Source organism: Oncorhynchus clarkii, chromosome 31 (assembly GCF_045791955.1).
Source record: "Oncorhynchus clarkii lewisi isolate Uvic-CL-2024 chromosome 31, UVic_Ocla_1.0, whole genome shotgun sequence".
Classification (NCBI taxonomy): Eukaryota; Metazoa; Chordata; class Actinopteri; order Salmoniformes; family Salmonidae; genus Oncorhynchus; species Oncorhynchus clarkii.
The window spans coordinates 42,280,281-42,293,099 of NC_092177.1; the positions used below are offsets into that span (position 1 = coordinate 42,280,281).

At 43.1% G+C, this 12,819-nt stretch overlaps 1 protein-coding gene across 7 annotated transcripts in view; it reads right to left on the reverse strand.

The window, feature by feature from the left end:
- Positions 1-12,819, reverse strand: part of LOC139391116 (protein diaphanous homolog 2-like) — a 637,381-nt gene that overhangs the window by 476,128 nt on the left and 148,434 nt on the right. For all 7 annotated transcript variants that reach the window (XM_071138654.1, XM_071138656.1, XM_071138651.1 and 4 more), the window contains one exon: positions 989-1,128. In XM_071138654.1, coding sequence (XP_070994755.1) covers positions 989-1,128 — 140 coding nt within the window. The remainder of the gene's footprint in view (positions 1-988; positions 1,129-12,819) is intronic.

Sequence of the window (12,819 nt, forward strand, 5' to 3'; positions counted from 1 at the left end):
CACTTTATATGCACTGTTCATTGATTCACATTAAGCAATCTCTCCAACAGTGGGGCTCGGTGAATAATTGAGAGTGTTCTGCTATCATTGAGGATTCCTCTGTGCTGTTGGGACCAAATTACATTTGAAGACCCCCATCTACAAGAACGGAAGATGAGAACTTTGTGGTTGGAAAAAGGCTCCCCAAATGCAGTCGCCATGGCCTAATTATGGTTGAGTGAAGGGCCAATCAAAGCTTGCTAGAAACGGGAAAAGGACTGAGACAAACGGGGAATTATTTTAAAGTAGTGCATTACTATGATCAAAACAGATTTTTTTTTAAATAGGGGGGTGTGTGCAGCTAAACCCACTCTTGGTGATGGGAGAGAGGGAGAGATATTAAAATCAAACTGGTTGATCTTAGGGTGAGGGCCGCCTTGCAATTTAATGTCTCAGATACAGAGAATGGCTGGCTTGGCTGATGTGGAAAAGTGGACTTCCTATCTAAAAGAGCCTAATGGATAGAGTGGTGATGGAATGGCAGACTATGGGCTTCCGCTCGTTTAGTGGGCTCCACCATTGGCTATACTCGTTCTAATGGGCTATGCTACGGGCTATGCTTGTTTAACCAAGCCCATTATTCCGTGTGGGCCTAAAAGATCTCCTGACATACATCATATATGCGATAGAAGGAATCCAGCAGATGCCAATTTGGTTTGATTTCTAGGGCTGCATTCACACAGAGAACCCAATTCTGATCGTTTTTCCACTAGCAGATCAGTATTGAAAAATATCTGATGGGTAAAGATCTGATTTCTTTTGACCAATCACAATTAGTGGAAAAAACGCAAATTTGTTTTTTGGGGAGAACCAAACCGAGAATGGAGTGAACATCAAGAACAGGTTGGCTAGAATGGAGGTTTATTTGGGAGCACTTTGCACTGTGGAACCCTTATGTTCCACCAAAGAATCAAGAGGATTAAGTAAGCAAGAGAGTAAGGACACTTACCTGACAGGGTTACTGGTGAGAGAGACGCGAAGGGACTCCAGGCAGATGAGCAGCTTGTCCTCAGTGATGCCAGAACGCAGCTCGTGGACATACTCCTGTGACGACAATGTACACTCATGCTTGCTGTTCCTCAGTCCTCCCTGGAGAGAAAACGTACAACAGAAGAATGTCATTATTATAGTCCTGAAACGGTAGTCATATTACTCTGTTAAAAAGTGACCACAAAATATTTGCCAATCCTGACACAGGAAAACCTACGAAAAAGTATTATAAAGTACTAGATCAAATATTTTCAAAAGTGAAAAATATAAACACAGCGAAGGCCATTTATATAATCTAGCCTAGATATAATCTAGCTACATACAGTTGAAGTCGGAAGTTTACATACACTTAGGTTGGAGTAATTAAATCTCGTTTTTCAACCACTCCACACATTTCTTGTTAACAAACTATAGTTTTGTCGGTTAGGACATCTACTTTGTGCATGACACAATACATTTTTCAGACAGATCATTTCACTTATAATTCACTGTATCACATTTCCAGTGGGTCGGAAGTTTACATACACTAAGTTGACTGTGCCTTTAAACAGCTCGGAAAATTCCAGAAAAGGATGTCATGGCATTAGAAGCTTCTAATTGACATAATTTCAGTCATTTGGAGGTGTACCTGTGGTTGTATTTCAAGGCCTACCTATACATTTCTGACCCACTGGAATTGTGATACAGTGAAAAAATGACTTGTGTCATGCACAAAGTATATGTCCTAAACTATAGTTTGTGAACAAGAAATGTGTGGAGTGGTTGAAAAACGTGTTTAAATGACTCCAACCTAAGTATGTAAACTTCCAACTTCAACTGTATATATATATATAAAACTAGATAGAAAGTATGTCGAAATTATAATGGACGTAAACGTTTTAAAAAAACTGCTCTTTTTCTGGCCCGTAAATTGATTTTAATGAAGAAATTGTTCCCTCAAATCTCTGTGGCTCTCCATTGAATTTTGAAATCCTGACGTGGCCATCAAGCAAAAAGATTTGCCCAACCCTGATCTAGCCACTGATATTGATAACTGCATAACACAAATCAAAGCCTTGAACTTCAGTTGGGGGGAATTGTAGGTGCAATTAAGATGAAGCCCAGATGATCTCTTCTGACAGGAGGAAGGGGGTCATGGCCATGGGATCCCCAGGTATCACACCTTCTCACAGCACACATCAGGAGTAGTATGTCAAAGCACTGTGGACTCCAGTAGGTGAGAATGATTACCTGTACTAGATACTGCGTGTCTTCCTATCTTTACCCCTGCCCAACTCAGACGTCAAAATAGCTCCAGCACCTCTGTCAAATACAGCAAAAAATAAAAAATGAATTGCAACAACACAAGTTAGAAGTGTTCTTTCTGGATCACAGTGATTTGATCGATAATTTAAATAGCAAATGAGGTCATGTCATTTACAATCTCCCAAGGGTGATACTGTGAAGAGGAGCCAAAACTCTGCCACCGTATTCAGAGAGTTCTATGGGGATGGGAATGGCTCCAGATATATTCTCTCACTTTGACTTCCATCAATCAGCTAAAGCTGAACTGACACAGAGGTCTATCCCACAGAGAGTTATTCAATGAGGATAGCTGCCAACCTTCCCGACTAACATACATGCTGAACACAAGCGGCCATGCTTCCTCTAAATGGATTCCAGTGTAGAACCTCCAAAAGAGAGGCTTTGTAACATGCTGCACACTGATGCCTTCACAAAGACCCTACCTGCTGCTGGCAGAGATAGACCGACAGTCTCATCTCCCATGAACATACCACTACCCAATACTGGGGGTTGGATTGGGCTACACTGTTGTACAGCTATTGCAAAATACCTGATGAGTCGATGCCTCGTATCTAAAACAACATGGCTGTGGACAAAGATGGGGTCTCCCGAGTGGCGCAGAGGTCTCAGTGCCTCTGTGCATCTCAGTGCTAGAGGCGTCATTACAGACCCTGGTTCGATTCCAGGCTATATCACAACCGGCTATGATTGGGAGTCCCATAGGGCGGCGCACAATTGGCCCAATGTCGTCCGGGTTAGGGGGTGTTTGGCCAGGGTAGTCCGTCATTGTAAGTAAGACTTGCCTAGTTAAATAAAGGTTACAAAATAAATATATGTATTTTTTTAATAAAGATGGATGTGGGAAGGGGGATAGCCAGGACTGGTGACGGAATTGTGTAGGGATAATTAAGAAACAAAATCACTGAGTCTATCAAATATAGTACAGGGCCTGTACAAACAGTCTCCCTTCTCTTTCTGTTGATAAATCCTGTTGCGACTCTAGGGGGAGTATTTTCATTTTTGGAAAAAAAAGGTATTTTGTCAGGACAAGATGCTAGAATATACATATAATTTACAGCTTTGGATAGAAAACACTCTAACATTTCCAAAACTGTAAAGATATTGTCTGTGAGTATAACAGAACTGATGTTGCAGGCGAAATCCTCAAGGTGTCTACAGCATTGTGACGTAGTTTTACGCATTTATGTTGAAGAATAGCTTTTAGGCGGCTACATTGTGCAAGTGGTCACCTGATGCCCCTAGAGAGATTCTCGTGTAAAATACAGAGGTAGCCATTACTCCAATCGGTCCTACTGAAAAACTAATTGTCCCAATGGATATATTATCGAATAGATATTTGAAAAACACATTGAGGATTGATTATAAACAACGTTTGCCATGTTTCTGTCGATATTATGGAGCTAATTTGGAATATTTTTCGCCGTTTTCGTGACTGCAATTTCCGGGCGATTTCTCAGCCAAAAGTGAAGAACAAACGGAGCTATTTCGCCTACAAAAATAATATTTTTGGAAAAAAGGAACATTTGCCATTTAACTGGGAGTCTCGTGAGTGAAAACATCCGAAGCTCATCAAAGGTAAACAATTTAATTTGATTGCTTTTCTGATTTCCGTGACCAAGCTGCTAGCTGGACAAAATGCTATGCTAGGCTATCGATAAACTTACACAAATGCTCGTCTAGCTTTGGCTGTAAAGCATATTTTGAAAATCTGAGATGACAGGGTGATTAACAAAAGGCTAAGCTGTGTCTCAATATATTTCATTTGTGATTTTCATGAATAGGAATATTTTCTAGGGATATTTATGTCCGTTGCGTTATGCTAATTCGTGTCAGGCGATGATTACGCTCCTGCATGCGGGGTGGGGAGTCAGTAGAGGTGACCAACTGTGTTATAAAAACTATTGGTTGTGTATACATGGTTTGTTTCCTCAGATCAATAGCAGGTAATAGTTCAAGGACTCACAGTTTCCAGAACCTTAAGATCATTAGATAATTGTATCTTACCTGAAAAAGTCACACCAAATTGTTGTTTTATTAAATGACTATTTTTGGGGGGTGAAAAATCTAAGTTCATACTGACAGATGTAGCCAATTTAATAGCTTACTGTATCATTATAGAATATGCATAAAAAAGCATCCTCCAATTGCAACATCTGTCTATGCCCACACATATTCTCAAAGAAATTGCCACCCTAAAATCTCATTAGAAATGAAAAGGTGTTTTTGGTTTAACAGTAATGTTTTAGGTCTATGTTATGGTACATATATTTTGTTCTGTTATGTCAAATGCTAATGAATCATGATTTTATCTTGCAAGACATTTATTCAGCTTTGATCAAACTTTACTGAACGAGCACCATGGTGAGAAGTGACGATCTTCTATTTGTAATAATAATAATAATAATAATAAGTGATGAGTATGACTATTAGGCAATAGATCTTGATGAGATGTCCTTTTCAGCGATTGGAGAGCCCTTCGTGGTGCTGAAAGAGCAGCGGCCAGGATCGCACAATAATGTTAAAGAAGTTCATCCAAATTGTGGTGCGGAAGGATAGCGCTGTCATTCGGCCAGTGCAGGAACAAACAACAATTTGCAGTAGGCCTAACAGCCATACGACTATGTGGTATAGGCACTTGGGGGCTATAGCCTAATGTAAATACAAATAGCTTAATATTATTGTTTGCGAGGAGAGCTTTATTGCGAGTAGGCATTTCATTGTATTGTTTAGCTTCGTATCATAAAAAAACGTTGTTTTGATTAGCTTGAACACATTACTACAGAATAAAAGAAAACAGAGAGGTGTACTATCAATTCATAGAATGTGTTTGCATATATTAAATATGCTATCAAATCAATTGTCCAAGTAGTGAATGTACAGTGCCTTCAAAAGGTATTCATACCCTTTGACTTTTCCACATGTTGTTGTGTTACAGCCTGTTCTCTCAATCCATTCTCTGTTCTACTATTCTTTCACATTTATCATGTGAAAAAATCTGCAATGTAAAACAATATATACTACATTGAATGACTATTCTTGTAAATCACATTGTCAGATTACCTTACACAATGTGGTATTGTTGAGGGTGTTCTTTCAGATAAACGTGAGAACAAAGTTGGGACAAAAACATGGAATTTGCACGAGATGGGTTATTAACCTAACCCAGTTACAGGTAGAACTGAATTAATGGAGGAGCAGGGAAAAAAAGTGGGTGAAGAAACAGTACAAAAAAAAGTATCTTAAATGTATTCATTCCAGAACATTTTTCATTTCCCACCAAGCATGCTGCACCAACAGGGAGTTTGGGTGTAATAAGTGACTTATTTCATCTGGAGGGAAAATTGGTCTGGTAAACAGCCAATGAGTAAACTTTAAACATCCCAAGGAGCACTGTGCAAGCGATAATATTGAAATGGAAGGAGTATCAGACCACTGTAAATCTACCAAGACCTGGCCGTCCCTCTAAACTTTCAGCTCATACAAGGAGAAGACTGATCAGAGATGCAGCCAAGAGGCCCATGATCACTCTGGATGAACTGCAGAGATCTACAGCTGAGGTGGGAGACTCTGTCCATAGGACAACAATCAGTCGTATATTGCACAAATCTGGCCTTTATGGAAGAGTGGCAAGAAGAAAGCCATTTCTTAAAGATATCCATAAAAAGTGTCGTTTAAAGTTTGCCACAAGCCACCTGGGAGACACACCAAACATGTGGAAGAAGGAGCTCTGGTCAGATGAAACCAAAATTGAACTTTTTGGCAACAATGCAAAACGTTATGTTGGGCGTAAAAGCAACACAGCTGAACACACCATCCCCACAGTCAAACATGGTGGTGGCAGCATCATGGTTTGGGCCTGCTTTTCTTCAGCAGGGACAGGGAAGATGGTTAAAATTGATGGGAAGATGGATGGAGCCAAATACAGGACCATTCTGGAAGAAAACCTGATGGAGTCTGCAAAAGACCTGAGACTGGGACGGAGATTTGTCTTCCAACAAGACAATGATCCAAAACATAAAGCAAAATCTACAATGGAATGGTTCAAAAATAAACATATCCAGGTGTTAGAATGGTCAAGAATGGTCAAGTCAAAGTCCAGACCTGAATCCAATCCAACCTGCCACTTCATGATTGTGTCCCACTTGTTGTTGATTCTTCACAAAAAAATACAGTTTTATATATTTATGTTTGAAGCCTGAAATGTGGCAAAAGGTCGCAAAGTTCAAGGGGGGCGAATACTTTCGCAAGGCACTGTATACAGTGTTGTAATGATGTGCAGATACTTAAAATACAAAAGGGAAAATAAATAAACATAAATATAGGTTGTATTTGCAATGGTTTTTGTTCTTCACTGGTTGCCCTTTTCTTGTGGCAACAGGTCACAAATATTGCTGCTGTGATTGCACACTGTGGTATTTCACCCAATAGATATGGGAGTTTATCAAAATTGGATTTGTTTTCGAATTCTTTGTGGGTCTGTGTAATCTGAGGGAAAGATGTGTCTCTAATATGGTCATACATTTGGCAGGAGGTTAGGAAGTGCAGCTCAGTTTCCACCTCATGTTGTGGGCAGTGTGCACATAGCCTGTCTTCTCTTGAGAGCCAGGTCTGCCTTCAGCGGCCTTTCTCAATAGCAAGCCTATGCTCACTGAGTATGTACATAGTCAAAGCTTTCCTTAAGTCTGGGTCAGTCACAGTGGTCAGGTATTCTGCCACTGTGTACTCTCTGTTTAGGGCCAAATAGCATTCTAGTTTGCTCAGTTTTTTTGTAAATTCTTTCCAATGCGTCAAGTAATTATATTTTTGATTTCTCATGACTTGGTTGGGTTTTGTGTTGCTGTCCTGGGGGTCTGTGGGGTCTGTTTGTGTTTGTGAACAGAGCCCCAGGACCAGCTTGCTTAGGGGGCTCTTCTCCAGGTTCCTTTCTCTGTAGGTCATTGCTTTGTTATGGCAGGTTTGGAAATCGCTTCCTTTTAGGTGGTTGTAGAATTTAACGACTCGTCTGGATTTTGATAATTAGCCGGGTATCGACCTAATTATTTTCTGCATGCATTATTTGGTGTTTTACGTTGTACAAGGATGACATTTTTGCAGAATTTGGTGTTTGTCCCATTTTGTTGGTGAGCAGACCCCAGACTTCGCAACCATAAAGGGCAATGGTTTCTATAACTGATTCAAGTATTTTTTTGCCAGATCCAAATTGGTATGTAGAATTTTATGTTAATTTTTATGGCATAGAAGGCCGTTAACCGCACACTTGTTGTTTGTGTACATGGATTTTATAATGTTGTATGTTTTTCCCCCCAACACCACTTTATATCAATTTGTATAGCAGGCCCACATGCCAAATTAAGCTTTTGTAAATTAAAACTAAGCATGAGAAGACTTTGCCTATGTTTTGGTTTGTTAATTTGTCAATTAGAGTGTGCAGGGTGAATACGTGGTTTCTCAAATGGCAGAAGTGGTTTATCTATACATCTCCGTTTTGGATAGATAACTCTTCATGTTGTTTTTTTGTCTAGAGTTTTCCAATTTTCCCAGAAGGGGTTCAATTCTGTGGATTCTGTCTGTCCCATTGTGGTGTTGAGGTTGTGGTCCAGGTCTGAGGTGGGCTGTTTTTGCTGGCTTCTCTGGGGGAGTATCCTGCTCTCTGTCACACCTCAGCTTCCTCACCTCCTACTTCAGTGCCATGTGTCCCTCTTTATTAAGATCATCTCTTTCTGGGACCTCTTCCCATGACTTATGTCACTCTTTCTCCCCCATGCTAAGGTCTTTCTTAGTCCTTTTTTTTGGGGGGGATCTCAAGTTCCCATTTACAAATCAGTTAGTTTGCTACACATCTGTCGTCAACCCTCAATTTACAGTCGTTTTTCTCTTCTTCTTTACCTGTAACCTCTATCCTTTCTCTAAAGTCCAATACACCTGGACCTCTGCACAAAGCAAACTCAAAAGCCTTTGTATGTCACACCTTGTGATTCACAGAAAGAATGTGTAACACAACGTGCCAGTGGGTTGTTGTTTAATACTTATACAATCTCTCTGGATAAGTTATATTCAGTGTATTGAAAAGACTATGTCATGTTTTTTTCCTCACGCACTTTGGAACAAGCACACTCACTCTATACAAATCCAATCAGAATAAAGGGTAGTACTGCACATATTTACATATTCACCCATTTGAGGCCACTGAGTCATGCTTTTGAATAGAACATGTGAAGTGTGTGTCTACAAATAATTATGATGCATGTATTGTAGTCAAGAATAATGACAAGTACTCTAATTGAGAATAATGACGTGTATTCTAGTTGAGAATAATTAGGTGAGTATTCGCGTCGTACGTACAGTATGCGTGACACCTTTAGAAGAGACTATATCTGCCAATACATTTGTTTACATCACATCTTATGGAAATTTCTTGATATAATTTTTTCCACTCAGCAACTCCCATAAGGCTGACCACTCTGTACGGAAGGTTTATGACTCAGGTTTCACTCTCCGTTGACCTTAACCTCTTGGAAATGAAAGACACAGGCCATAATAGGCTGCTTAATGACCCTGGCCCAAATCAATCTTTTGGGATGATATTAACATTACTGCCACCACATCACATCAATCATGAGGGCATCCAGCAAGACCAACCAGGCTACTGAGTAATTGAGTTTCCCCTTCAGCCCCGGGAAACATAGGCAAATTGACAAAAAGAGACCACCGAGAGGGAGGGAGGGTGGGAAAGAAGGGTTGAGAGAGGGAAAGGAGAGAGACACAACAAACACCATTGTAAATACAACCCAGATTTATGTTTATTTATTTCCACTTTTGTACTTTAACTATATTTGCACGTCGTTGCAACACTGTACAAAGCCATAATATGACATTTGAAATGTCTCTTTTCGTTTGGAACTTTTGTGAGTGTAATGTTTACCGTAAATTAATATTTCACTTTTGTTTATTATCTATTTCACTTGCTTTGGCAATGTAAACATATGTTTGATGCCAATATAACTGTTTGAATTGAATTGAGATGGAGAAAAGAGAAGTAGATACAGAGAAAGTCAGGAAGAGAGAGTGAGAGAAAATGAGAGAGATGGAGAGGCGGAGATTTCTAGAGAACAGACACAGGCCCTTTGACCACAGATGAGAGAGCCTCATCTCCTGCTTTTATTGAATCCCGTATTCATCGATACCAGTATTTCCTGCCAAAGAAAATAGTACTGGGGAGCAATTCAATGTCATTTTGGGGATAAAGGGGACATGGCTGGTCTCTCTCTCCCTCCCTCCATCCATCCATCCATCTCTACCTCTCTACAGTATTGCTATTCCTCTCTCTTGTTCTCCTCACCCAGGGCGAGGTGCCTGAAACCGGGGCAAATGGAGAGGCAGAGCAGGCCACGGCAGGCTGCACCGCCACATGTCATCTTCACCTGTAATGAGACAATAACAAGCTGGCAGCCTCCACCACCGCCCGGTCCCCCCACTCAACAAGAGTGATAGATACATTATTCAAGCTCTTTGTCAGCTCAATGAGAAGCAACGTGCCAGGCATAGGGTCTGGAACTGCGCATCAGGAGATGCCTCTCTGTCTCTGTCCTTGGCTCTTTTACTGCCTGCCTTCCTCTCGGTCTCCCCTTGCATCTATCTCTGCTTCTGTCCTTGGCTCTTTCACTGCCTGCCTCTCTCTCACTCTCTCTCTCTCCCTCTCTCTCTCTCTCTCTCTCTCACTCTCTGCCTGCCTCTCTCACTCTCTGCCTGCCTCTCTCTATCTCACTCTCTGCCTGCCTCTCTCTCACTCACTCTCTGCCTGCCTCTCTCTCACTCACTCTCTGCCTGCCTCTCTCTCACTCACTCTCTGCCTGCCTCTCTCTCACTCACTCTCTGCCTGCCTCTCTCTCACTCACTCTCTGCCTGCCTCTCTCTCACTCACTCGCTGCCTGCCTCTCTCTCTATCTCTGCCTGTCTCTCTCTCTCTCTGCCTGCCTCTCTCTCTCTGCCTTCCTCTCTCTCTCTCTGCCTGCCTCTCTCTCACTCTCTGCCTGCCTCTCTCTCGCTCTCTGCCTGCCCCTCTCTCGCTCTCTGCCTGCCCCTCTCTCGCTCTCTGCCTGCCCCTCTCTCGCTCTCTGCCTGCCCCTCTCTCGCTCTCTATTCTGCCTGCCTCCCTCTCGCTCTCTATTCTGCCTGCCTCCCTCTCGCTCTCTATTCTGCCTGCCTCCCTCTCGCTCTCTATTCTGCCTGCCTCCCTCTCGCTCTCTATTCTGCCTGCCTCCCTCTCGCTCTCTATTCTGCCTGCCTCCCTCTCGCTCTCTATTCCGCCTGCCTCCCTCTCGCTTTCTATTCTGCCTGCCTCCCTCTCGCTCTCTATTCTGCCTGCCTCCCTCTCGCTCTCTATTCTGCCTGCCTCCCTCTCGCTCTCTATTCTGCCTGCCTCCCTCTCGCTCTCTATTCTGCCTGCCTCCCTCTCGCTCTCTATTCTGCCTGCCTCCCTCTCGCTCTCTATTCTGCCTGCCTCCCTCTCGCTCTCTATTCTGCCTGCCTCCCTCTCGCTCTCTCTCTCTATTCTGCCTGCCTCCCTCTCGCTCTCTCTCTCTATTCTGCCTGCCTCTCTCTCTCTCTCTATTCTGCCTGCCTCCCTCTCGCTCTCTCTCTCTATTCTGCCTGCCTCCCTCTCGCTCTCTCTCTCTATTCTGCCTGCCTCCCTCTCGCTTTCTCTCTCTATTCTGCCTGCCTCCCTCTCGCTCTCTATTCTGCCTGCCTCGCTCTCTCTCTCTATTCTGCCTGCCTCCCTCTCGCTCTCTCTCTCTATTCTGCCTGCCTCCCTCTCGCTCTCTCTCTCTATTCTGCCTGCCTCCCTCTCGCTCTCTCTCTCTATTCTGCCTGCCTCTCTCTCTCTCTCTCTCTATTCTGCCTGCCTCTCTCTCTCTATTCTGCCTGCCTCGCTCTCTCTATTCTGCCTGCCTCGCTCTCTCTATTCTGCCTGCCTCGCTCTCTCTATTCTGCCTGCCTCGCTCTCTCTATTCTGCCTGCCTCGCTCTCTCTATTCTGCCTGCCTCGCTCTCTCTATTCTGCCTGCCTCGCTCTCTCTATTCAGCCTGCCTCGCTCTCTCTATTCAGCCTGCCTCGCTCTCTCTATTCTGCCTGCCTCGCTCTCTGCCTTCCCTCTCTCTGCCCGCCCTCTCTCACTGCCTTTCTCCCTGACTCTCACTCCCTCTCCCTCTGCCTGCCTCTCGCTTTGTCTCTCTCCCTGCCTCTATCTTCATCTGTGCCTGACTGCCTCTCGTCCGTCTCTAAAGTGTACTGGAAGGGCATAATTAGGGACCGATGGGAGTATATGATAGTAGTGCAACGCATTGGCAATGTAATTCATCTCAGTACGAGGTCACAATGTGTGTGTGCGCGTGCCACTTTTAACACCAAAAACCAAATAATTATCAGGAAAGAGGTGAATTAATTACTCGCTGTGTACTTTGTGTTTGAGAGGGACTGACACTTTTCAAGAGCTAATATCTTAACACAAATACAATATTGTAACTTTATGACACAAAGGAGGAACTGAAGGCACAGAGGAACAGAGCGGAAACTAAACCAGGAATGGTATGAAGCCACAATGTGAGCCGAAAGAATAATAGCTACATTCGGTAGTGGTTGCGTAATAATACATTTAGTCATATAAACATCTGGCTCCTTAAATAAATGCCTGAAAAAGTGGGGGAATAACGAAAATCGAAATGCCTCACCTTTATGTGTGATTAATGAAAATTAGCAGAGTGCCCCACTGATCTTTTGAAATATAATACAGATACAATCTAACGCAATTAGTGCACATCAAGCAGTATCAAAGCCAAGTGGCTGGAATAATTTTCTTCCTTAATTTCCTGCTCATTAGGGGTTGACTGACAGGCTTGGTGGGGAGGAGGTTTAGAGCTATGAGAATGTGTGCACGCACGCACGGGCTCAAGCACATGCAAAACACACACACACACACACACTCATACCCTTACATAAACAAACATCTTGTGTAATAGAACGTTTGGTGTATTGTGGCGGCTACGCAAAGAGAACCCAAAGGTCAGTGTGGAGAACGGATCAGTTGAGATGCTATAGCTGCCAGGACAATGACTTTCTCCAGCACAGCTTCCCTGCTTAAAAGGACAGCAGTGGCAGCCCCTGTTGTCTGCAGATAAGGACATTTCATCTGCCCGGGGAGGCTGCTCAGCGGGTGATTTCCCACCAGGACCCCATGGCCATGCTCTTTCTCCATCTCCTGCTCGCCACACATCTAAAAGAGTTGTGTCCCAGCGGATGGTGTGTTTTTTTTAAGCCCAGGAGAGGAGAGGGAAGGATGGATGGGGGAGGGAGGGAGGCCAGGCTGCGAGTGATGATGGAAATAATTCTCTGTTTCACAATGCACACAACCCGAGGTGTTGTTTTTCTTCCTCTGCTATTTTCTCTTCCTCCTCTTCCGTTCCTTTGCAGTAGAGACAAAAGTATATC